Source organism: Lipophrys pholis, assembly GCF_963383615.2.
Source record: "Lipophrys pholis genome assembly, chromosome: 19".
Taxonomy (NCBI): domain Eukaryota; kingdom Metazoa; phylum Chordata; class Actinopteri; order Blenniiformes; family Blenniidae; genus Lipophrys; species Lipophrys pholis.
The window spans coordinates 12,266,587-12,292,850 of NC_137647.1; the positions used below are offsets into that span (position 1 = coordinate 12,266,587).

Genomic DNA, 26,264 nt, shown 5'->3' on the forward strand with positions numbered 1-26,264 from the left:
GTCCACCACCCTGTGACTGTCATCACTTCAGGGGCAATTTCACACTTGGCGCCCCTCAGAAAGAGTACATTCGTTTACATTTCAGTTGGATAAATGAAGGCATGTGAGGGAAGTGTGTCAAAAAGTGCATGTCAGAGTGAGGAAGTAAGTCCGTCTTTGCTATTTGTTACTATGCCACTAAGACATACTTTGTGAAATTATCCTTTTAGTTCCATCACACATCTTTGAATAATTTCCACTCATACTGACTCCTCGCAAAATTAAAAGTCTGACAATTTTTTTTTTTTCAAAAAATGTTTTTTTTTTTTTAGCTCTTTTCATGCAGATAGCCACTGCTAAAACAGGCTTGATCCTTAGCTGAACAGATCACATGGTTTCACCTCAAACATCCAACAAACAGATGATTGTATTTAGTAAGGCAATGTTATTTTAAATATCAAATAATCTTGATTTGGTTTCTTCCTTTCTTTTCGCTGAAATACTTAAAAAAAAATGACCTTGCTCATGAGTTTAAGGGGTTAGACAGTTTGATTATTCTGTTTTAGCTGAAAACCAGATTAAACTTGATACAAAGTCTGGATGGTTGTCAGGTTAGTTTAGATTGGCATAAAACTTTAAGCATGAACGAATCAAGCTTGATTTTATAAATATAAAACCACTAAACAACACCACTAATGATGGCGATCATCTTCTGCTTTCATGATGAATAATAATCATGACATTTACATGTTTGTTTGGGCTTGGGTGCTAAAAATGCAACTGGTTTGATAACAAAATATTTGTTTGGACACATTTTACCCATTATTATTTTAACTGATGTTATTTTTAGTGCACTGTGGTCCTCTTCTTTTAATTATCCAGTTAGGCTTTCCAGTTTACACCACAACTCAGGCTGGCATGATTTAATCCCACAGTTCAGTGACCAAAATCCAATTAAAAGAGACGAGAACATAAATACGGAGAGGAATAAACAAGATGGAAAATGTAAAATGAGATCAAAAAGAAAGGGAGAGGAAAAAACAACAGGGGGAGGGAAAGTTTATTGCTGTAGGTGTGAGTTCACTTTTTATTTGTCCATGTTGTCATATGGAGAAAAGGCTTAAATAAAATCCGACAGGAAGATAAACCTTCTGGAGGGATTGCCTTCTCTCTATTAGCATCCTCTCTTTATTCATTTATCTCATGTTGTGTAATCCGTATTTTATCATTTGACTTTTTGCTCCATCTTAAGTGAAATATGGACATGGCATCATACACGAAAACAGTCATATATATGTCAATAGATCATAATCTCTGCACTTTGCTGCGGTTTGAGGGGTTATAAATGATTTTAAAGAACTCCCGAAGGATGTCTCTGTAAGTCTTTACATTTTGCTTCAGTATATACGCGTAAAAATAATTCACAAGGGACCTTACAAATTGGAATACCTCAGTTATTACTTATGGCAAAGTGACTGTTTTAACTAGTTTGTTTGTTTGTTTAACAATGATAAAGCTAAAGTTGTATTTCATCAAGCCAATAAAAAAGAGTAAGAGTTAGTGAGATTAAAAAGGAGTAAAAAAAACCCTGAAACCTTGATGCCCTCAGTCTGATCAGAGATACAAAAATTAGTTGATGTTTTCTCATGTAAAGCACTTTGAGTTGCTTAGTTGCCCAATAATCTCTTTAAATATAGTTTTCACCCCAAAAAATAAAATAAATATTAACATATGTTCAATAACTTATTTGTGTGGAATTTAAAATGTTTTTTGTTAAACGATGAGAGGGTATCCAACTGTAAATCAAAATGTATTAGTAAAGAAAATCAATAAAGTATACAAAACAGCACTGGTTTTTGACATTAATTAGATCCTTTTTCCATAATATCAGGTTCTATTATGTATAGTTAACATTAGATGACTGTACAGTCGAACACATGCTGTTTTTTTTCTTCAACGGTGATTCACTATTTTGGACTTTACAGGCTTTTATACTAATTGACAGTTTGTGCTCTAAGAACAACACACACGTTTACATCATTGATACAGTTGGTCTGCGTAACTCTATATCGTGACTGCAGAAAAACTCATTCATTGTTCTTAATGTTTTGCACACTAAGGGTCATTGTGAAGTTTCTTCTCGCTCCTGAAGGCAGAATCCTCTCTGAACACATCACTGTGGAAACATACAAACACAGAGGCACACAATCTTTAGATCATGAGAGGAAACCACAATCTAAAGAAAATATCCCCCGTGCAAACTGGCAAAAGAGCTCCAGCCCAGTGTGCTGAAACTTGTTACCTTCACGGGGCTGAACAAGATTTCAAGTGTTTCAAATCATAGCAACACCACGTATTTTCCCCCCGTAGCTTTAACCTAGTTTTGGTGGTTTGTTGCTCGTCGGCTCTATTCTGCTGAAATGTATCTAAACTAATGAGATTATACATTCCCTCGAAGCAGCTGCAGCTCTGACAAAATATTTCATGGCACCTCAAATCTATATTTATTACTTGGATTGCAGTGGGAGGATGACTCCACAATGACTCCACCTGTCCAATGATACATCAAAAATACAACAGCTTGCCTTGTTTTTAATTCGCATTACTTCTTCCCTCTCACCTCACCCATCTATTGAAACCAGTGATGCTTTAATAATGCTCCAAGCAGTCCCGAATCCCTCCCACCTTTGCTGACATGCAAGGACACACTGAGGAACGCTGTAAAAAATCACACACACGAACACACTCAAAGACAGTATGCAGCTTCTGCAAGACACGGAATACTCCAGACAGTCTTGCACACCAACGCTGGGACGCTGGTTGTCACAAATGCATGATGTAATCAGTGATCCGTGGCACATGCACGCAAGCGCGCGCGCGCGCACACACAATGCACACGCCGAGTTACGTTGACAGCTGGAGGTGTCACTGTGTGCCTGTGAAGTATTCCAGACATCTGCAGCGGTTGAGAGGCTGAGCAGCCGATTAGAGGAGGAGGGTTGCCAGAATGAGAGAGACGGCAAGAACATGGAAGTGAGAATAGATTGATGGAGGAAGTTCAGAGACGGATGGATGGATGACCTTCACGCATCTTAGACTTGTGCTGGCGCAGAGTAAAAGTTTTAAAAATAACTTCTGCATTCAGCCACAGTGTCCTATCTCCACATCTATTTCATTTTCTCTCTTCCAGTCACTTTCTCACCCTCGTTGGCTCTTAGTTTCTTTCTCGCTCATTTCCTTTAACTTGGGCAAAAAAAAAAAAAAGAAAAAGAAAAAACATAATCTCTCTATCGCTGTGGGCCTTAATTACACTGGATCAGAGAGATGAGAGGGCACTTGGAGGGAACGCTTTGTGCGTGTGTGTGTCGATGTGTGTGTATGTGAGTGATCAAACTGAGACAGATGCTGTCTGCATTATATCAGCAGACTGGTTCTCCGCTGTCTCTGGGTAATAATTAATAAAAACTGTCAATGTGACATCACCTAAAATCGGTATTAACTACAAAAGCACACATTATCACTCTCCTCTCCTTCACGGTGTGCCGTTTGTCTGCTTCCGCAAATCTCGATGTGTAACCACATTTTAATTGCACATCATAACTGTGAAAATAAAACTCCTAAAACGAGCAAAGGGGTCAAACATTTACTCATCAGCATGATTAATAAAATGACCTTAATAAAGCATGAAGGATATTATATCTGATCTCTACTTTGACACTCGCATGTAATAGCTCCCAGGAAAGCAGTGATGTGGATGAAAGTGTTGCTTGTATTTGCACCTTGTTAAGTGGTCTGTTAGCTTAGCGCGTCAAACATAGTTGTACGTCTTCCATTTTTTTTTGTTGATATTTTTAATATTCTTGCTTCAAAACTCCCGTAAAAAATTCAGACATGGGAGGCTTCGTATGGTGTTATAGCGGTTATATATATATATATAACCGCTATATATATATATACGTTTTTGTTTAGTGTAGGTTTTAGTGTGTGTAAACGATGGGAAGACGGTCCTACTGCAATGTTTTTTATTGAAGTTTCTACAGTATTTTAGTTAGTATCTGTGTATTTATGCAAATAGTTTGCATATTGCTCAGCAGGTCAAACTGGGTGTGAAGCTTGGTGTGGTTTAAGTTTTGCTTTTTTGATAATTGAATGGATTCCGGACAGACAACCACACTTAAGTACCGTGACATGGCGCAGTCTGAGTTTTTAGTGGTTGCACTTTAGTGGCAACATCAGTACATTTCAGTGTAAACTGAATGAATTTAGACGTCATGGCACTGACGTGCTGCGCCAGCTGGACACATGACGTTGATGTGGAGAACAGGTGGCAGGAAAATTGAAAAAGATGCGTTGATAATGATGCGCTCTTTTTCTCCGCTGCATAATTGCGAATTCCCAACAGGGAAAGGCTGTGTCCTGTTTACACCCTGTCTTTATCCTCCTCTCCTTTCTTCTCTTCTCACCACACCTTTTTCTTTTTTTTTTCTCTTTTTTCTTTTAATTATGTCTGTCATCTCTGAGGACTCATTGCTGGAAGAGACGGGTCAGTAACTGAACCCCACCAGTAGGGAGTAGCAGAGAGCACCAGACAACGTGGGGCCAGAGTCGGGGGCTGGTGGAGAAAGAGTCTCAGAGAAAACGTTAAGTCGGTGCGGCGTCTGTGTGTGAGCGAATCAGTGGAGTTCAAGTCTGAAGTGATGGAGACAGCAGATAATAAGAGGAGCTGAGATATGGAGAGAAAAGTTAGATAGAAGTCAGATAATAGAAAAGAGTGTGAGAAACCAGCCCACAGGCGAAGCAGAGAAAGGACAGATAACACTCCTGCTCACACAGAATGAGTTAATTTTCAAAGGCCAGCTACAGCAACGGATTCGAAAATACGTCAAAAACTTCAAATTTGACTGAATGCAGCCCGCCTGCTTTATTTTCCACTCCGGTTTCATCATTTCTGAGCAGTCTGACTGATGCTGCGAGGAGAGAAATGAGGACGTGCGGGGTGAAAAAGAGGCGGCGGGGGAGAGAAGGGCAGGGTGGAGGTGCAGCTGAATGCCATGCAGTCATCAGGGAGTCAGCTCTGCTTGTTCACAGAGCTCAGTGTTGTGAATAGAGAAAGGAATTGTGGGTGAAACGAGCCGGTGCTCATTTACTCTGTGTGAGCTTGGAGCGGAGCCCATCAGACTCGATACAGGAGGAGATCGGTGAGGTTAAACCACAAGTGTCACATTGTGCTTTTTCTGGGACAAGTGCATCTTATTAATTGGGAGGATCTGCGGAATTTAATTCCACACCAATTGTGATTTTATGATTCAAAAAATACTGGAAAGGCAACATTATGACTCATTGTATACGAAGATGACATTTTAACAATCATTAACATAAGCCTTACACACACACACACACACACACACACACACACACACACACACACACACACACACACACACACACACACACACGCACACACACACACCTACTCTGTGAAGTGTTTAGAAATACGGGGGCGTTGTGCTGATTTCTGCCGCATATTAGATGCAGTTATATAACGGTGTAATCATGGTGAGATGTCCAGATTTCTAAAGATAAGCTGGCAAGTTACTTAGCAACAACCACAGAGCAGGACAGGAGAGCAGGTACGACTGCCAAAGAATCCCAGCCAAACTCCTTTAATCATAACAAGGCCCGCACTCCGGCACCCAGGCTATTCTGGGCTGTGCCATCGGCCTTATTTTACTATCATTCCCGACAGCCAATTTAACACTTAATTTTCAAGGGTGTTACACTGTGTGATATGATTTTTGAAAATGTCATTTAAATGAGCGCAATGTCGTTTTTCTGCTTTGCACACAAACCCCGAAGACCCACAGTGCAGGCCCATGGAAATGTCACTGTCTCCTCTTTTAGTTCCAAGAAATTACGCGCACAATAACAAAAAGATTGCACTGGTAATTGCCTCCAGTCTGCACTCATCATACTGATTTAGAATGTGCACCAGGGTGGGATTTGCTTTCTAAATGTAGTGGCCTTATGAACTTTCTTGCGTACTTTGATCAAATTCTTCTGTTTTAGTGTTACTTTATTATCTGTTTTGGCTTCATCCAGTCATAATGGATAGGAATCAAACATGACACAGAATAAGGGTCATACTATTTCTTTCTTTTTTTTTTTCTTTTTTTTGGGAGGACACAACAGGACTTCACTGAATGCACGCCAGCTCCAACAGCTGACAGCTGTGTAGTTAGAAGGGAGGCTTTGCAGACTGAAGGCCAAGACCGTTGCGTTCAGCCCAATGCTGGTGGAAATATATTGTATGCAAAAAAAAGAACATTTTTAATGTTCCATTATAAACCACCATAGTCAGGCTTCAACATACATAAAACAGAGATTTGACCAAATGAAGAGAAACCTAAACTAAATGTTAAATGTTTCCTCTCTTTACATTTCAAGAGATGCTTGAAGATATGCTGCTATGTGCCGATCATCACCCCGTTTTGACCAACTTTTTAAACTTGACTAATCAACATTGATGAGATTTTCTCTGTGTTTTGCAGTTATGGGGACCACGTTCAGCACTTCAAAGTGCTGCAGGATCGCTGTAGTCAGTACTACGTATGGGACGAGGCCTTCTCCTCTCTGAACGAGCTGGTGGAGTTTTACCACAGCAACAGCATCGCTAAGGAGAGGACGGTCTTCCTGAGGGACCCCGAGCACTTTGCCAGGGTGAGTCGGCAACTCCTGCTGTCAAATTCCTACTTCAGTCACACAGGGAGCAATATTTTTGACCAGAACGTGTTAAAAACTTTGGAAATTATTGCACAGATGTAAGGGAACGTATGAGTGTGCAATTTTTTGGTATATTCACTACTGTTTGCCAGGGCTGGTAAAAAATCAAACCCAACCAGAAATAAATATATTTCATAATCTAGTTAAAGCAGGGCGGCCAGCTTTCACACAGAGTGAAACTTAAAATTCTCTGTCATGCCATAAATGCTTTGTCTCTCGCTGAATAAAAAAAAAAATATTACTTGTCATGGTATTGTACATTTCAACCCTACTTTCCTGTAAATTCCTGCACCGGGACCAGCCCATATCTGTTCTGAAGAGGAAAGTGTTGCCATAGAAAATGGAGCAATCAAAGAAAAGGCTTCCTTGACGAAAAGGGGTGTGGCGTGTGTTTGAGGCTCAACACAGCTGAATCAAACTTGTTGAAGTCGCAGTTGTGGAAATTTAGAACAGGTTGAATAACCTCCGTGTTGATGACTCACACGCATAAGTTGTCATTTACACTGTAATTTCCCGTTTTTAAAAGGTCAAATAAAAAGGTCGGATTTCTCGGAAGTTCTCAACCGTCACTGCAGAGGAAGGATGAAGGGACTTGCTGTTTTGCGGGATTCCTCTGAGTCTACCTTATTTATTGATCCCAAAGTAGCTTGTTACTGACTCAATTTACCTTTTCATGGTTGACAAAAGAACAGCATCAAATTCAAAGTATTAAACTGACAAATAAAGCGGCAACGATAAAAGTTCATTTGAATCGACGTGTATTTTTATAAACCACAAATAACAGATACTTTTATTGTAACAGAGTCGGTCTTTCGGGTTTCATGTATATCAAAAATCCTTTTAAACTTTGTCTAAGCTGTTTTTCACTATTGGATGCATCTTTCCTTTTATTTTACTTATAGCTCTGGTGTTTTCTCTTAATATGCTGCTCATATTTCATATATCCACTGTAAATCACTTTTCTACCCCATTTTGAACACGTTCATTTGTACTGCTTCACGCCATCCCGCCCCTTCCCTCATCGTACATCAGCGATACAAGTTGCTCTGTATCAAAGTATAAGACAGCGTGAATCATCTATCTGTTGTCAAGTCAGAATGTCAGGACAATTATATCCAGCTATTCAAGTGTTCATTTTTGCACTTCACTCCGACTGCAATGCATCACCAGCATTTTTATAAAAAAATTTTTTAACTGGAGCTGACAGCTAAGGGGAGAGCTCCATATGTTGGAGAAATGTCTGAAGCTGCGATTGCGGCAGAAGGGTTTGACGTAGAGGTGCAGCTTGTAATAAAAGATCACAGGCCTGTCGACAGTTTGGAGCAGAACCAAACCCGTCATCCAACACGCTGAGTCAGAAAGACTGAGCATCGCACTGTCAACCAAACCAGAATTTTGAAGGGAGTCATTTTACGAGATTAAGGAACATTCTCATCAGTCTCAAATACTATAGAATGAAATGATGGCTATGCATTATCATATATGTGTAGACTTATAACAACATACTGGGAAAAAAAACAAAACAACCTTGTCATCAGTATAACAACAGTATCAGTCTGAGCGCTGAAAGGAGGTATAACTGACAGGTCGTTCCCATGATGGCGTCACCATGGGAAAAAGCTGTTGTTACTGTCATTATGCAGGCCCGATCACATTGCATGATAACTATTCCTGGGAGTGGCAGGCGAGCCGCGCCCGCGGGCCGACGCAGGTTGCCGCGGAGGGATTTGATCCACAGTGATTCTGGCGTGACAGCATGTTTACGTCACTGTAACATCAACCGGATGCTAATACTTATCGCATTATGTTCATGTGTGGCCCGACACCGGTGATCCTCGGTTCAACACACAGCCGAACATGAGACAGTTCACACAGGATGGATCTGCCTGAGTCATTGGCCACACGAGGCTGTTTCATTACATCCAAACAGGCCTGTCACTTCACAAGGCATTGTTTTGAGCGAGGCTCACACATAGAGAAGTTTGTTTCGGTGATCGTGTAGGACGTTTGTGTATGTTCTGTATGTCTGACAAATAATAAAGAGATGATAAGGGAAGTTTTTTTTGTACAGAAATTCTTACATTTTTCCAACTTATCTAGAAAAACAAACAATTGACCTTATATGGACCAATACCAATCAACGTAAACAACACAACAGAGAAAATGACATGTTCATTATTATCGTGGAGAGGGTTTGCTGGTCCCTTCGCTCCGCGGGACTTTGTGAACGATATATGTATAACGTTGAGGTATGTAAATTGTATTTAGACGAGATGTTTCATTCCAAGTGTTTATCCGTCATTCAAACAAATTGACATTCAAATAACATTGATGCTACAACAAAGCACAGGAGTTGCTATTTTACAATATAAATTAGTATAAATTACTTGTTTATGGATGAGCAATCATATCAGGTAAAAAGGAGGTCAACGTGATAACGTTAATTTGTCCATGATGAATTTTTCAGCAGGTTCTCAAACTAGTCCTTCATTCCCCAATGCAAGCTGTAATAACATAAGTACATATTTGTCAGCTCGAATTATAATTTATTTTTTTTTAAGAAAATGATTCATACAGACTTTAATACAAATCCCAGAAGGAATAAGTAATTGACATGAACATGTTGCACTCAGCTTTATCTGGATCTCATTTTGTGCTCCCTATGCGTCGAGGATTAAAAGGATGTGGCGGGTTACATTGAGGTCATTTTACTCAGAAAATATAGTATGTGCCTTCATGTATGTGACCGGCCTTCAGCTCTTATGTATCGGTAAATAGAACAGCATAGATGTCGAAACGTCATCTGACCTTTATGGTCAAGGGTGATATGGTTAATAGGCCTTCAACTTTTCTTCAATTAGAGACACCAGTAAATAAAAACAGGAATGATAATTACATTTGAATGTGTCTTGAGTTTTCTCACGTCTCAAATACCTATGAAACGTGGCAGGATAAATATCTAATAACCTTTTTCTCTGATTTCTCCACCAATATATTACATGTTCAGCGATGATGTGACAGTCTGACTGTGCGAGATACTTAAGCCGTATCTCTACTTACGGTTGCACAGTGTCGAATACCCTCATTAAGGCGGCATCTTACCAAAGCATCTCTAAAACAGATGGGAACCATATTCAGGTGCTTTGTCCTTAATGCTACCATCTGTTTTCAAAGCACTTCCGCAGATGGGATCTGTTTGTGACCTCTGCTTTGACTCCCCTGCTTCATTTTGCCTTAAAATCAAGTTTTGGCTGAAAAGTGCAACGTTCAGAAATTCAGTTAGTTTCACACAGAGAACACAGGTCCTCTTAATATTACTACACCGAACACAAACATAAACACAACACTTTGGTTTTTTGCCCCCATTTTTTTATGAGACTTTTTCGGTGTACACCAAAGGCTTATTTCTCTTGAATATTGTTCACAGATGTGTCTGTGATAGTGACACGTCTCCTTTCCTGAGATAATCCATCCACCTCACAGGTGGGCCATATGTGTGATTAGACAGCAGGATTATTGCACAGGTGTGTTTTAGGCTGGCCACATTTAAAACGCCACTTTTTAAATGTGTGATAAGATTTAGACTAAAGTGTTGCATTTAAATTTTTAAGTGTACATTTGACATTGTGAAGTGTGATTCGCCATGCAGATAAACCCAAAACACACGGACTCTGCTTGCTAATAAAATCAAATCTATTTTTGCAAATAGAGTCCTCTTAATCCTGCACTGTGGACCTTAACCAATTATCTCACTAACACGCCTGCAATAAAGAAAACAAAGCAAAGACGCACTGACATCTGAGGTGGTGGCCTGCAGATAGCCAGTCACTGCTGCTCTGCAATATATTGCAGATAATTAGATAGGAAGTGGGGTTAGTGGCCAATGAGTCACTGCTGTTATTAGAACTGAAGTGACAGAGGAACTCGCACATACAAACACTTGCCTGACAATATTTAAAACAAGTTGACACATTGTGTTTTCTTCCCTTATTTTCTTCCTTTATTTGATGTGATTCAATAACACACAGAATACCTGTACAGAATCAATTGGTGAAAAAGTTTAGCGGAAAGTTAATTGTGCTGGATATTTAGGATGGTGTAAATTTAATGCTCATTTCAAGATGATCCACACTCATCGATTTTAATGAAGAGTGAATGCTACTTCAATAAATTGTGTTTTTTTTTAGATCGATTTCCATGTGTATTCCTGAGTAGATTGTGTCTTTAAAGGAAGCAGGATTTGAGCTTTTAATCGTCTTTTATTGTATCACTTGGATGGCGTTACTGTCATAGGATGGCAGATACTGTAAGTTTGATCATATATTGTTTGGGTGTGAGGTGATGAGTGTTTTCAGTGCAGGTATAATTCACCGACTGGAACAGGCAAGTTTCAAATGAGTGTGACAGTTCTGAAACCCAAAAATAGACTTTGGTTTCTCAGAGCAGCTCCTCAAAAATGTGGGACTTTTTTATAGAAGCAACCTGCCTTCCTCCTGCACACTTTCAAGCTCGCTCCAAAGCATTGGGGGAGGTGAATGCTATACTCTAAACCAATGCAGCTGGAGCAGGTGCCAGATATGAATTTAGCTTAGGGGCTTCATGATGGTAGTTAAATGGATGAACAACAACTGTCGTCCCGGAGGAGACTATAAAACTATCTGGCCTAAATACTGTGACAATCCCCCTAAAAGCAGCAAATAATACATGAAAATATCAGCAGGTATTTGTAAGCATTTGTATTTCTGGGATTTGAATTTATTCATATTAAAAAATGACATGCAAATGTGCAATGCCAATATGAGTTGTTTTGAACCAGTGCACTGAAATTGTAATGGTTATTAGGTGCATTCATAACTCACGACTATTTGTTTTATACAAACAATATAAAGTTGAAGAAGATTCCTTGACACAAACAGTATGTTTTGATGCCTTGTGGGAACATTGCATTCACGTATATTTATTTCTTGCAGATATAATTTAAACTACGGGGTGACACTTACTTGTGTAGCACTAATCTTTATCTTAAACTAACCTAAAAATATTTTCCTAATAGTGACCTCTAGTTATGTCCCCTCAGTGACATTAAACACACTCAAACACATGCAAGCGCCCTGAACCTTGCGTGCACACTCTGGTCCGAAACTGAAATGTGATGTTAGGACTTCTAACCTTGTTGTCGTTAGTATAATGATAACAATAGCTGCTCTTTCTGTCTCCTCAAACAACTCATTCAGATAAAGGTCATACGTCGTACTTCATTTCACTGGATCTACTTGTTTGACTTGATTTAAAACAAGCTCAAGTAACAAACACGGTTACAGTTTCTTTAATCAAATATTTCTGTTTCATTTTATATTCATACTCCACTTATTCTCTTTATTATATTTCTCTAAACACATTCAGTAGCCCTGACTCTTTGTTTCCATAATAAAGTTGATTGTCTGCTGTGACTTAGCTCATTTACCTACATTCATCCATTCAAAGTCTCTTTCTGATCTTTAGCATGGCTAAAATATATATATCCTCATAACAAATAATTTAATTCAACACTGTTGCAAACATGACTAACTTTTTTTTTAGAAGAAGTTGGATTTACAGTTTACTGTATATAGCTACAACCAACTACTCATTAGTTAATTCAGCTCTAATCTTGAGGTTGTGTCTCCCCCATTAATAACAATACACAGATGAATCTCCATGTTAAAGATATGTTTATTTAAAATGTACTGGGCTGTCTGTGCTGTAACATGACAACAGAAACAACCTTTATTAGTGTGGGTGAGTCTATAAAGGACTAGTCAGCAAAGTATATGGCATGTAACATAAGTGTAGATTATCACATTAAAAAGTGTGTTTAATTTTATTTCTTGGTCTTTACTGTTACTTGACTATTACTTGATAGCCTTCCCCTGGTTCTTTGATGTGAGTTTCTAGTCGCCTCCATACACTGTATAAAATAACGCAGGCTTTATATCATATAATGTAAATTGCCTCAGGTTGGAAAGCTAAGGCTATCACATCAGGAGAATGCATATTTATGTTTGAACAGGATGGTATTCTGCATTATTCTGCCTCGAGGTTGAATCCCATGGTCAGAGGTCACCTTGCAGTTTTATATCAATGTAGAGCTCTAATAAGAGTTGCGTGTCAGCTTGACACTGGATACATCTCCCGCTATACAACTGTATGGAAATATATTTTTCTAGAATTATGCTGGAAATAATGTAAAATTGAATTAGCGAATCCACCAACCGAGAATACTTTGAAATAGAAGTCTTGTGATGGCGTGTCATAGAATTCCTTCCTTATTTATCAAGATGTGGCATCATTTACTTTATACACAGACGTGTGTTTCGATATATGTGGTTGTTAATATATTAGTGGTTAAGCTAATTTGATGGTTTCTCTCTCATAAGCACATTGGATGTGGATTTATTGTACTCCATGTGGCCATGTTGCTCTGTCATATCCAGGAGAGATCATTTGAGTCTGAATCACATCATGTCCCAAAGGTCAGCGTGGCGTGCTGAAGGTGCTGAATTTACCTCTATTGCTTTGTACCCTTAGAAAATGTCTGTCTTTCCACGTGAGATCACAGCTGCTTAGTCATCCCTGTTTGTTTGTACACGCATTGTTTTCTGTTCTGTAATTGTTTCTAATTTTCATCTTGTGCTTTATCCTCCAGTTATTTTAGGGAAATAAAAAAATATATATCAGCAGTGTTAACCACACATTCAGTCTGTATGCAGACAGAGAACAAAGAACAGCCACAGAAACTCAGTCCAACCTTTTGGAGGTCCTGGTTTATATTGGTCTTCCAGAAGTTACATCAGTGGTCTCAGTTTCCCTGTAGGTGGATCTGCGGATTAAAACCACATGGAAACATTAATTTTAGCTGAATTCCCAACTGCCTTTTTGACTGTCAAGTTATATAAAATCACAGTCGGCTGGTGTTTGTATCTGTGGGGTTTTATCTTGGCCTTCGGCATCAACAAAGCTCTTACGCCCACCGTCTCTCACTGAGTGTTTGCACTCCGTCCTAAATTCTCACTCTATAAAGGCTTTATTTCACTTCCAGGCTATAGGCTATCTTCACCTGACCATGGCAGTAATGGTGATGCTATATTGATCATATTCAATTGGCATTTGATGTTAATATTTATTCATTTGTGGCACACAATTCAGTCGCATAAAAAGCAGGTTTGCAATTGACTTTGGTTGTTTTGTTTTTTTTTGTTTTGTTTTGGTGAACTATGAAAGCTAACACAAATTGGGGGGGGAAAAAAACAAGAAAAGGCTAGAAAGTGGCAAAACGGAGGAGCAATAACTTCTCAGCCTTTGTCCCGAGGGCCAGATAACAAGACAACTTCAGTGCCAGACGTGGAAAACAAGCCAGTTTCTCATATATCCTATATCTGCTCCCTCTGTCTTTTTTTTTACACTTGTTCTGTATGCTGCTTCAGTTCGTACTAATATAATAGTACACAATTCTTGTGTTATTATCATCACCCGACTTCCATCCATACAAAAGCAAGCTAGGAACATTAATATTAACAATAAGTAAAAAACTACTTAAATCTGTTCCATCAGATTATCAAACCAATGATGGCAAAAGGTTACCGTGTGGACTTAAACTCATGTTGGAGGGAAAAAGTGTCAGTCAGGGGGTGGAGGGAGTACTCAAAATCAGATCAGGTCCAATTAAAGGTTCAAAGACGCTGAAGCCCTGAAAAACCAAACAAGCAAAGGGAAGGTGCAACAGGGAGTTCAGAGGAACATGGCATGAATAACCAGAGTTACGACGGGAGAATAAAACTGGTAGAATGGAGACAAGGATGATAAACGGAGATGAACAGAGAAACGTGGACAGACTGAGGCCAGGTTTACGCGTACCCGAGTTCTTAATAAAATGAATATTTACCCCTCTACGTTTACCAGACAAACTTGATACGCAGACCCGCATATACAGCTGGTTCAGAGCTACTATGAGCATGCCAAACCTGTAGGGGGCAATGCAACGAGAAGCACAGAGCCATGAGAATCCTGGAAAAAACACAACGTCACGAACGGTGTAAGTTATTTCCTGTGCTGCGATAATGGCGAGCGGTTCGTTTATTTCTACCGATAAAGAAGCGGAGCTCCTCCTCAATGTGGCGGTAGAACATAAAACGTAAAAACAACCACGGCGTTCACTGTATCCATTTTCAGCAGTCTGCAAATGAAGCTGTAAACACGGGTCGCACACTGCTGACGCGTCTAGCGCATATTGTGACATAAATTTTCTCTTACCCCCCTTTAGACGCAAACAGAGGCGCAGAGGTTTTCTAAATCTCCACTGTGGCCGGAGTTTTCAGCAACCATCGTTTGTGGTGACTCGTAGTTGTGTTTATGTGTAAATGCAAGGCCCAAATGCAGAGAAAGATCACAGTCTTTGTAAATACACGGGTACGTTTAAAGGAGACATATCATGCTTTTAAATCCTTCCTTTTTACATATAAATCATACAGTTGTGGTCTATATAAAGCGGAACTGCAATGCTTGGGTCTGAATTCCTCATTATTAGAGCTCCACAGGCCCCTTTTCTACCCCTTTTCTGATGTGCTTCTGAGAGCAACTCGTTTTGGGGCGGTCTCTTCAAATGCAAATGAGACACTTCATACCCCGCCTCCTCTCCAGGTTGCAGAGGTGACACTCAACGCCACCCTGTTCGGCCATCTTTGTAGTTTGATAGAACAGATACAATTATCTAGCGGCGCAGAAACTTTATATTCACACATTATTTACAAAATGTCAACAACGGAAGATTTGTCCATCCAGCCATACATGTTGGAGCCAGAGTCGGACCCGGCGGAGCGAGATGAAAATGACGATGATGCATCTGAAGAACAACGTCTTCATATGGATGTAACGCAATGGTGTGTTACTATATTTACACTAACTTCTCCATCCATGCCCACTACTACAATACTGCCTGTATTACAACGACTATTTAACACAGAAGTTACATTATAATCTAAAACGAGCACACAGCGCTAACATATGAAGACGGTGCAACTGCTAATGCTAACAAAACAATGACAGGGACGTCTTATCATCAAACTTTTTAGCGTTATATACAGCTTACCGAAGTGCTCTGTTCGTCGTCTCCATAGATAGAAGGAACTGACCGCTCAATCAGACGAAGTCTTTCGGCAAATCCTTCTTTATACTGGCGGAGGTTGTTGAAGCAGTCGTCCTTAAAGTGCTTCGCGCACACAAAAATGACCTTACCCACAGATGTGGGTACATTTCTGTGAAAAATAAAACTCAACCAGGCACTTCGAAAAGGTTCTGATGCTGGGAGACGGTGTAACGAAGCATCCAACAACCAAACATTTCGACTTATCCTCTCGTAACTTCGGCACCCTTAGGTTGGACTACAAAATCGCAGCGAGAAACAAAAATGGCGGATTGCTCGAAGTGTCGATGTCCTAATTTGGCAGTTCCGCCGGGAATACTGTGACGTCATTGTTCAAAAAACGTAATAGAGAATAGAAAAATCGAAACGGATAGCAAAATATGACCAAAACAGAATATAAAGATATCAACGGAGCACCTGAAGAGACTACTTTGAACTTTTCTGTACTTCTAAACACTCTAAATATACAACAACATGCATTTAAGGGCTAAAAAAGTGGATTTAGCATGATATGTCCCCTTTAAAGGTGGCCTTAAACTACACAACATGAAACATACCATAAACAAGTGAGACCAAACAATCTTTTTTGTCCCCATATGTTCACTTTTTACTTTCAGTCCAGGGCATCCGGAGGGATTTTATAAATTCAATTACATTTTTTTGTTGCCGATTCCACAAACTATAAGAAAATATTTAAATTGAATGGCACTTTACAAAGAAAAGCAAAGCCAAATCCAAGTCTACCATGAGCAAAATGGCACAATATGAAGACCCTTGAAAAGAAATACTATTATCTTGTCACCGAGTTTTGATTTTTTTTATACCGAAGAGGTTCATTCATATGATTGTTTCATCATTATTACAGATTGTTTTAGAAAGAATACATTATGTTGAGTAACTCATGAGAATCCTCTTTAATTGGCTCTTTGTTTGAGATGATAAAAATGTGTCTGTCAAATAACTGAAATTTCCACTCATACAGAGGAAGCATACTTTAAATATATTATAATTATGAGGCATCTTTGAGAAAACTTTAAGCATCTCCAGGCTAGGGGTCCTTTTTCTGGTTAATCCAAAAGTATGTTTTCCCTATCTCCAACTAAACCTAAACTAACCTAAACTTGACAAACATACCAGGAACCACAAGAAAAACAAAACGTGATCATATTGAAGCACAAAACGTTTTTTTTCCAGATTAGGACAATTAGAAATAGTTTCACAAACATGGAAATATTTTGATTACAGCTTTAATATGAGTAAATTAATAAAAAGATTTGTGTTTCGTGCCCTCCTATTGTACAGTCTTTCCAAACTTATTTCACATCAACTCATCGTATAACTTCAAAATGTTCTTATGTCTGCATGGCAGATTTTTTTTTTCCCCCATTTCATCTCCCAACTTATCCTTAATATCCCTCTGTCACCGTGTCCCTAAGCTTTCTCTTCCAACAAAGACCTTTTTTGTGCAAAACTTGGACCTTTTCTTGACACCTTGTCATGTTTCCTCAAGTGCAAACTCAAGCCATATCTTTTTTTTTTTGCCTTAAGTGCTCCCTACATGAGTGCAGAGACAAATCTAGAGCAAAGCTGCAGTCCATTGACGTTGCAGAGTAATTTGTTCCACTGTCAGAGCTCTCTCTGGTGCTGGAGTGGCTCCTGGAGCTGATGGTGATCACAGAGTAACAGAGCGCAGCTGATATGGACAGACTGTATTTTTCCCTCCGAACCTTTGCTCCCCACAGCCTGGCAAAGAAAAAAACGAATGGCCTCTCCCCGCGCTGCCACGTACACTTCAACAGAAATACTCGCAGAGAAAACAGAGGCCTGCACATACATGCTTGTATATGTGGACACTAATAGTCTAGACTGGATCCACAAAACAATGAGATATAAAACCGGGAGGATTTATAGATCTGCAGGCTGATTGGTTCCATGTCTCTTGGTCATAATCCCGCGGTGTGGTTCGTGTGTGTGTGCCGTTCCCTCTGTCTGCTTGGCATCATATTGGATCTCACTGTGAGACAAGTGCACTGTCCCCGCGAATAAAGTCAAGAACGGGAACATTTATGCCAGGACGCACGCACACACACACACACACACACACACACACACACACACACACACACACACACACACACACACACACACACACACACACACACACACACACACACACACACACACACACACACACACACACACCACATCTACTTCCCTCTATGCGTCTGACAGCTACGAGGTTAGTTAGGTTCAAGATGCTGTTCTTAAAATAGCCGCTTTTCTTCTGCTACTCCTAAACTGCTTTCACTTCACGAGTCAACAGAGATCAGAGAACAGCGGTTATGAGGAGGGAAGAAAAAAAACTACTTTGGTGAATTCAAAGACAGGCACCGTGAGACGGAGACGTCGCTGCATCTGAGGACTGAATTAAAAGCGGCTCACCTTCCCGTGGACCGCCGTCAGACGTCGCGGCGACAAACGTGTCACTGTTGTTTTGCGGTTGACGTCTGCGTGCAACTGTCTCCATAACGCCTCTTCGTCTCACGGCTGCCTCTCTTTGTGCCCAACTTGATTTCCTTTTCTCACTTATGATCTCCATGAAGTACAGTTATGTCGTGGACTGTGTAAAAATGCTTAGCTCTGACAAAAAAGAAAAAAACAAAAAACAGATGTCGCTTGTGAGGAGAGACGTTGTCTTGTCTCATTTTAAACAGACAGTCTGAAAAACACAAGCTGTTTACCAAGACAAAACTCCAACTGCTGTTTGAGTTTAAGTATTTACCCTGACTAAACTATGGGCACACTGACAAAAACCTGAAAAAAGTCACTATTGTAACTATAAACCCCAACGGGGGAATCTTATTGGTGCATTTCTGTCAGTATGTCTAATTCTACTCAGACCTTAGGAGTTGTGTCGGTTTATCTTTTGTCATTCCTTGACATAGTTTAACAGGCAACAACTGACAATTGGCAATGCCAAATGTGCAAAGCCTACAGTAAATCCAAGAATTAATACCACTGCACAGAGAGTGAAGTAGCGTAAACCAGAAAGAAATCCAATAAAAACCAAAGATTACTGCATGTTTGTCTTGAAACAGTGCTGGGTCTGGGGTTAATTGTCGGGGTTTGCAGAAGGAAGGGCTCAGTTGGTGAGACGCCGCTTCACAATGAATCTGAAACAATAAATATTGCTTGAATTGCACTGAATATATTCAAATAGTATTCAGTGAGACAGAAAAGTAAGAGTGACCCTTACAGGATTAAATTAGCGTAAAAATAATAATTTAATTTGGCAGCATCACGGATGAGGCATTGTGCACTGATCTATAAAGTAATACCAACAACAAATTATTCTTATGGTATCTGTTGCCCAAAGCCATTTTTCACTATATAAGAAGCTTTTTCTGCAGTTGACTAAACCCCTGCAGCCACTCGAAGGCAACAGAACAGAGATATTAATAAATCTGCAGACCCTGATTTTTTTCTCTAATTTTCTTTTTGGGGGGGGGGGGGTACTGCACGAGCAGACTGTTACAGCACATACAAACAACAACTGGCTGTACAGTCAGTGTAGCTTGCCGAGTGCTTGAATTCTCACGCATGAGGAAGCTGTTGGATTAGATTTGGCTCATCAATCTCATGTACAGCATGTTTATTTTAGGCTTGAAGTTTAATTCTTGAATTACACAACTGTGTCTCGTTTATGGGTGGGTTAATGGAGGCAAATTGATGCAGTTGTAACATAAATATTTTTGAGAATGTATGAATTCTTTTAAATGTTAAATTTGATTTAAATAAGCATGCCTTAAGTTCCTCCTTGTATTTTAATTTTGTCACTAAATAAGACACCCTTCATCGATAGTAAAGTGACTACATGCCATTGATTGTTATAAATATGCATTACCCACGAAGAAAAAATAAAAATAAAAACCTGATTTATTAAACTCATTTATAAATGTAATCGGTCGAGACATTGCAAATTTTGTTGCCCTCAAAACGACCAATGACAATTCCATCATTTTGAAGATTAAAATGAAATACATGTATCAAACATATCAATATCTTCTTTATATTGATTAAAGTTGCTATATGTATATGTATATGTATACGGTCCTATTTTGGTAAACACTCTTATAACAACAAACATCCAGGTCGAGCCTTTCTTTGAGGAGTTTGCATGTGTGGGTTTTCTCGAGATACTGGCATTTAGTAACACAATAAAAATATCTGTTTGAGCTTAATTGGTGTCTTGAAATTGCTTTTATACCTGGAAATCAAAGTGTGTATGACTGTAAAGCTGTTGTGCTATGTGTGTCTCTCCGTGTTTGACCTGTGACGGGCTGTTGAAGTGTCCAGGATGTACGCTAAGCTTGATAAAACAGCATAGAAAATGGAGTATGTATAAAATTAATTTTCCATGGCTTGGTTCCAGTTTGCACTACACGGGCTGACAATCACTGATGTGACTGTTGTGTATGTTTCATTACTTTTATCGAGCGGTTTTGCGATAAGCTTTTCCACCCCATGAGTCATGGTTATTATTGTTCTCAAACTTTTTGACAGGATTTTGATCAACTCCTCCCTCTTTCTCTCTCTTCCCCTCCGCAGCGTCCCCATCATGCCCACGCTCTCTTCGACTTCACACCCCACCACCCGTCGCAGCTACGCTTCCTGCGGGGGGACGTCATCGAACTCCTTGACTGCTCTGACTCGCTACGCTGGAGGGGTCGCTGCCATGGACGTGTGGGATGCTTCCCCCCAGAATATGTGCAGCCCATTTACCAATGCCAATGACCTGACATGGCTAAAGAAAACACACAGCCGTTCCTTGGTGGGTTTTCAGAGAGACCACCTCGACACCGCCCACCCCTCAAACACACAAACACATTTTCTCTGATCTGTACTTCATTTTTGGGGGTGAATGACTGATGGAGCTGCCACCGAGCCGCTCATTATCTTACTGGCTCCGCCCATTTCCACGTGACGTCCCCTTATCGGGAGGAAGCCTGTCCAGGACTGCTGCCGAAGGCCCGTCGAGTTCCTCCGCCTGACCCCACAACTGCACTTCCTTTTAAACATGTTAACATTCACACATGGACCTACACACTGTGGACCTCTCTCACACTTACACACAGTGAAACACACACACACACACACACACACACACACACACACACACACACACACACACACACACACACACACACACACACACACACACACACGCTACCAGCCATAATCATTTATTACAGCTTATCAGCACGGGTGCAGACTTGATCGAAGTAACACATGCACTAACCTGTTGGGGGGGGAGGGGGAGGGAATGTGCGGGGGGCCTCAGCCAGCTGAAGAAAGGAGGTCAGCGTTTCCTCCGCTAACAGATCTGCTCCAGTGTTTTGTCGGCATTCCCACGAGGAGATCCGGTGAGCTGAGCTGGGACACACAGAAAAGGCCTTGTGTTGTGAACATTTGAGCCAGACTCTCTGAGCAGACTGACACAGCAGATTCCCCTCTCTTAGTCTCAGACCGGGCTTGTGTTTGTGTGTGTCGGAGAGAAGCAGAGTGTTTGAGTGTGAAGGGCGTTTATATACAGTCGTAATGCATGTCGTGCTACTGAGAGATTGATAGATGGGAATCACATCAGTTGACGTTGTCTGGATGTGTGTGTGTGTGTTTTTTTTTTTTTTTCTTTCCTTCGGGGGGGGGGCTAGCAGCACAGTGCACAAACGTATTAGAGAGAGCACTTTGAAATGAACACTGCCCAGATGTCGCTTTCTTTTGACAATAATCTGCCGAAAAGTGTAAGATGCTTAAGGGTTTGTTTCCATGTATTTATTCTTATCCATGTGTAATCCTAATATACAGACATTGCAAGTAAAATGGAAACGTCGTATAAAAGTTTGGTTTCTGTTGCAACGAATGTTGAAGAAAAAAAAAAAACAACCAGTGATTAACATTGAGAACATGGACCGGTCTTTCTCAACCTGTAGTGACAAATCATTTCAATAAAGTGATACATTTACCTCTTTGAACCTGGAGATTGGACATTATTCTCACTAAAACTGTGTCACAATAAGCTCTCGAATTCTGTTTTTTTTTTTATCATACCAGGATACAAATGTTTCCCATTTGCTTGGTGGTTTGGCGGATTTGAGCCTCTTTTGCCAGTCGGTTTTGGCCCGTGGGTCTTATGTTTGACACCCCTGCTCTAAATTGCTGAAAGTTCAAGAAAATTCTCATTCGGAAAGTTTCATCGTCAACAACATTAAAGCCACGTACAATAGTTTCTAACTCACTTTGACAAGTTATAAAATTTAAAAGTCTCAAATGTTCAATTGTGTTTTAGTGGTTGCACAATTTGACATTAAACAGGCATCAAAGTCTCATCTTCATTGCAGAATTTCTCTATTTTATCAGTTAGCATGTTTTTTTCTTAGTTTTGGATTAAAAGAAACAATTAACAAATATCCCTTTAAAGCATTGAGAACCTAAACCTGTATTCTTTATTGATTATGTGGATTATTCTGATAATAACATAATTGTATCAATGAATAAAGTGACTTAGAACTACACTATATACTAGATAAGCTGAATATAAGTAACTCCAGACACTAAATTAATTTCATTATTACTTCTGCCAAGAGAGAGTTTATTGACGTGTGTTTTTTTGCCGCCAAGACAGGATAAGTTAATACCCGTGCAATAAAAACATTACATGTCCCTGACGTTGGCGCTCCGAACTCATCATAAAGTGACGAATGCAGCACCGCCTCTCTCACCAGAGCACCATCAACTGAGGCAGGAGACAGGATCATCTCTCAGCCCTGAACCGCTTCTGTCGGGTTGCCTGTCTCTCTTTTGTGTGGTGTTTTTTGCTTTCTCTCACTCCTCCTGACAAAGTCACCTCCAGCTTGTCAGTGACAGTTATTCGATAAACCTCGGGCATCCAACGGGGCAGAAGGGGAAGAATAAAAGCGTGAAAGGTGTACCAGGAATAGTAACGCTGTGTTCTTCCTCTGATCTCTTCAGAATCTGCTGAGTCACATTCAGCAGGAGCTGAACGCTCGGTGGTGCGCTTTGTTTTTTGTTGGGGTTTTTTTGTCTCCGTCATAATGACATATCTGTGTCATACACTAAAACTGATGTGGTAAAACTAAACTAAACCTCTTAAAGAGGCAAACAGAGAGAAAATTGAAATGGAACCAGACTAGACACTGAGCATGGTACAGAGTAAATAAACAAGGAGAGAGAAGGAAAAAAAAGCTAGAATCAGAAGAAAGGCGACAAAGAGGCACGTCAGCGGCTCAGATGTGATTGACAGCATAAAGCGGGTGTGAGCTGTGACATCAACGCTATTTCAATTCCAGGCCTCAAAAGTAGAAGCAGTAAAACAGTTGAATCAGTCTGACTGATGCCCGGTTATTTGGACGAGTGTGAAGATGGAAATGATCTGCGCACAAACCAGTCAAACATTATAAATCAGAAGGTTATGAGACAGTCGCATTCTTCTAACCATTAAGTCAATAAGTAAAAGGTGACAGGGGTGATTGATGAGTCAGCAGACCGGATTTACCTTCCGAGTCACGACACAGAGCATCAGTTGTGACAGGCAAACATAGTGAAGGTTGTAAATAATTCTGGCTCCTTTAGCTAATGCTGCCTCATGAAAAGCCACATTGAGCCATAATTTCAGAAGTGATAACACAGCTGGCCTGCAGCTTGAATATATAAACATGCCAGGCATGCAGCAAATTGGTTTTCTTGTTAAATGACTCCACAAGCTTCTGTCCAATCCTGAAGAAAAAAAAAATCTTTAAGTTGTGGAAAAACTAAAGCAGATTGCAACATTATTTTTTTTTTTCATTCTAGGACGCTGTAGTTTCAGCTTGAGTATCTACAATAGCACATGATCTGAGTTCCTCAGCCAAAAATCACAGAAATTTCACAGGATGTGATTAAAAAGCGGCCTGAGAAATGAGGGGGGGGGGGGGGGGACAGCCTTGCAATGCATGAAACGTACATGGTGCTGGGGATATTTCTGAACACCTGCACAGCATTAACTCCACCCTGAATCTATTTCTCCAGAGGACTGTGGCACATCTCTCTACAGGGACAAGCTGCCCTCTCATCGCGCAGAGGAACATTTGCCAGATCCTGCAGAGATTAGATTGGGTAATTGACATGATCCAGGTGAACACGTACACAACAAAACAATTTGCACGGCCTTAGGTGTTTACATCTTTTTAGAAAACATCCAAATTATTAATTACATTTAACAAATCTTACAACATTTCAACGACTGCTGTGATTAATGAGGGATAAAAGTGCAAGTGTCCATCCTCTTTGTATCATCGGCTATCATAAGATCAGTCTTTCACTGCCTCACCTTCAACAGCTCATCAATAACTGTAAAAAACAAACAAACAAAAAACAGGTACGCTGTGGGATTTTGTCCCTCCCAGATAGAACATGGGAATGTTTGTGCCTGCTGCTACTTCATATAAATACATATCTGTCAAAAACAAATACAGAGGAAAATGACAAAATGTACAACGGGACACTGATTCGACAGACATTTGATTATTTGCAGGTTCACGTGAGTATAAAACAAACTAAAAATGTCTTTGTCATGTATTTACACTGCCAGAATAGCCGATGGCTCGGTCTTTCACTTCAGCAGAACCCGGCCCACGTATAGCATCTCTTCTTTCCATGCTCTCAATTCCTGGTGAGCTTGGCCATCTTTTGATGATACTGCTGATGTGAATGGTTGACGTACAGTATGAGGGTATTTTCCTCCATCATCTCCCATTCAGTAGAGGCTGACTGTCTCCAAACATCTTGTATTGCCCACGTTTATTGAAGTGTAACAAAATCAAGGACAGCTGAGATTGCACAATCCATAAGAGGCTGTAGCCAGATTAGTTTATGATCTTTGCTAATCCTTAATTCACACAATGCACTTTAACATTATAAAAAAAAAAAGGGGGAGAAGCTCTGTGGAGCTGTCAAACAAGTGACTGTAAGTTGCTCCTAACAGAAGTCAAAACCAATCCGACCAGTGTCAAAGTAAACAATATCTGCTGTCAGGTTGTTGGTATGTGAGTTCAAAAGATTGCTTGTAATTTGAAAAGGATTTGGAAATTTGCATCATAACCGTGAAAATCTCAATCAGTGGTGTCAGACTCATTTATGGAGCTTGAACTTATGTTGTCCCGCAGCACAATAGTGAATCAAAATGCATTGACCAAAACCAACTTTAGTTTCACCCAGTAAACATTTATCAACACATATTCAGTAATCCCAAAAACACATTGACTGACATGTATTGATAAACAGTTCTGGGTGAGCTGCAGGCTATAATACCTCTCTACTCAAAGTAACACCTTTGTGAACTCCTTCCCTCTGATTAATGTCAAATAATTACACAACAGATCATATTCCAGGCTGTATATTGACAGAAATCAATACTGATAATCAAATCGAACTAAGGTGAATCATCTCTTTGACTTCATTCAGATTTCAAATTCGCTTATAAAAACGTTTCGGAAAAACTTAAGGCGACAACTTTGATGGTAGTGTCTGTCAAAATGGATTTATTTTTTATTTTATTGCTGTTACATGTTGCGTAAATGTAGCCATCATTAAGTCTCAATTATCATACTTGGGAAATTTGATATATTCTTTAATCACCACGACATATATTGGGCCTGGTCTACTAAAAAGCTTGTCTGTGTAAAACTGAGCACAAACAACACAATAGAAGCTGATCTATTGATAAAAATAATATCACACACTATCCATTTAATATGATTGGCAATAAGGAAATACGGGTGGTGGTCTCAGATCACCCACAATAGTGCTGATAGATGAATGTATAATGATGATATTTCCTACAATTACACTACAAATCTGATCATTATGCAGTTTCTGGTTTTATCAGATTATACAAGTGATCATGTAAACAGCATAATGTCATTTAATTGATCAGATAGTGGAAGTTGCCTGAATATGAAGAATTGGATCAGCACACCTAGATTTCTGATGTACATGTATACCCTTTAACATGATGTATTCCATTCATTTACATATGTGCATCTGTTGTAAAAAATTTAAAAAATCAACAGTAATAGGTGGCATTACATGCAAACAGCAATATTTTTCCATTAATATAGTTTTGCATGCTTCAGAGACCCTGTCTACATGAGAACGATGTCCTCAGAATGATATCACTCCCTTGTTCATTTGCTTACACTCACCATTACTTGAATACAGTGATGAGTCCTTTTCAAGCACAAAAATTTGGAGTTTGATGTTTGTTGAGGAA

General features: G+C 39.8%; 1 protein-coding gene and 1 long non-coding RNA gene across 2 annotated transcripts in view; one reads left to right on the top strand and one right to left on the bottom strand.

Annotated features, from left to right (window-relative positions):
- Nucleotides 1-21,851, top strand: part of grapa (GRB2 related adaptor protein a) — a 33,688-nt gene extending 11,837 nt beyond the window's left edge. Inside the window, exons 4-5 of the mRNA XM_080487477.1 lie at nt 6,528-6,696; nt 20,546-21,851. Of these exons, the coding sequence (XP_080343603.1) occupies nt 6,528-6,696; nt 20,546-20,731 (355 nt within the window). The 3' untranslated portion in view covers nt 20,732-21,851. The remainder of the gene's footprint in view (nt 1-6,527; nt 6,697-20,545) is intronic.
- LOC308124475 lies at nt 310-18,577 on the bottom strand. Its single transcript, XR_013936303.1, has 3 exons — nt 18,380-18,577; nt 13,547-13,618; nt 310-2,155 (listed from the first exon to the last, which is right to left on the bottom strand). It is a non-coding gene; the product is annotated as an uncharacterized lncRNA (long non-coding RNA).
- Nucleotides 21,852-26,264: the final 4,413 nt, after the last annotated feature.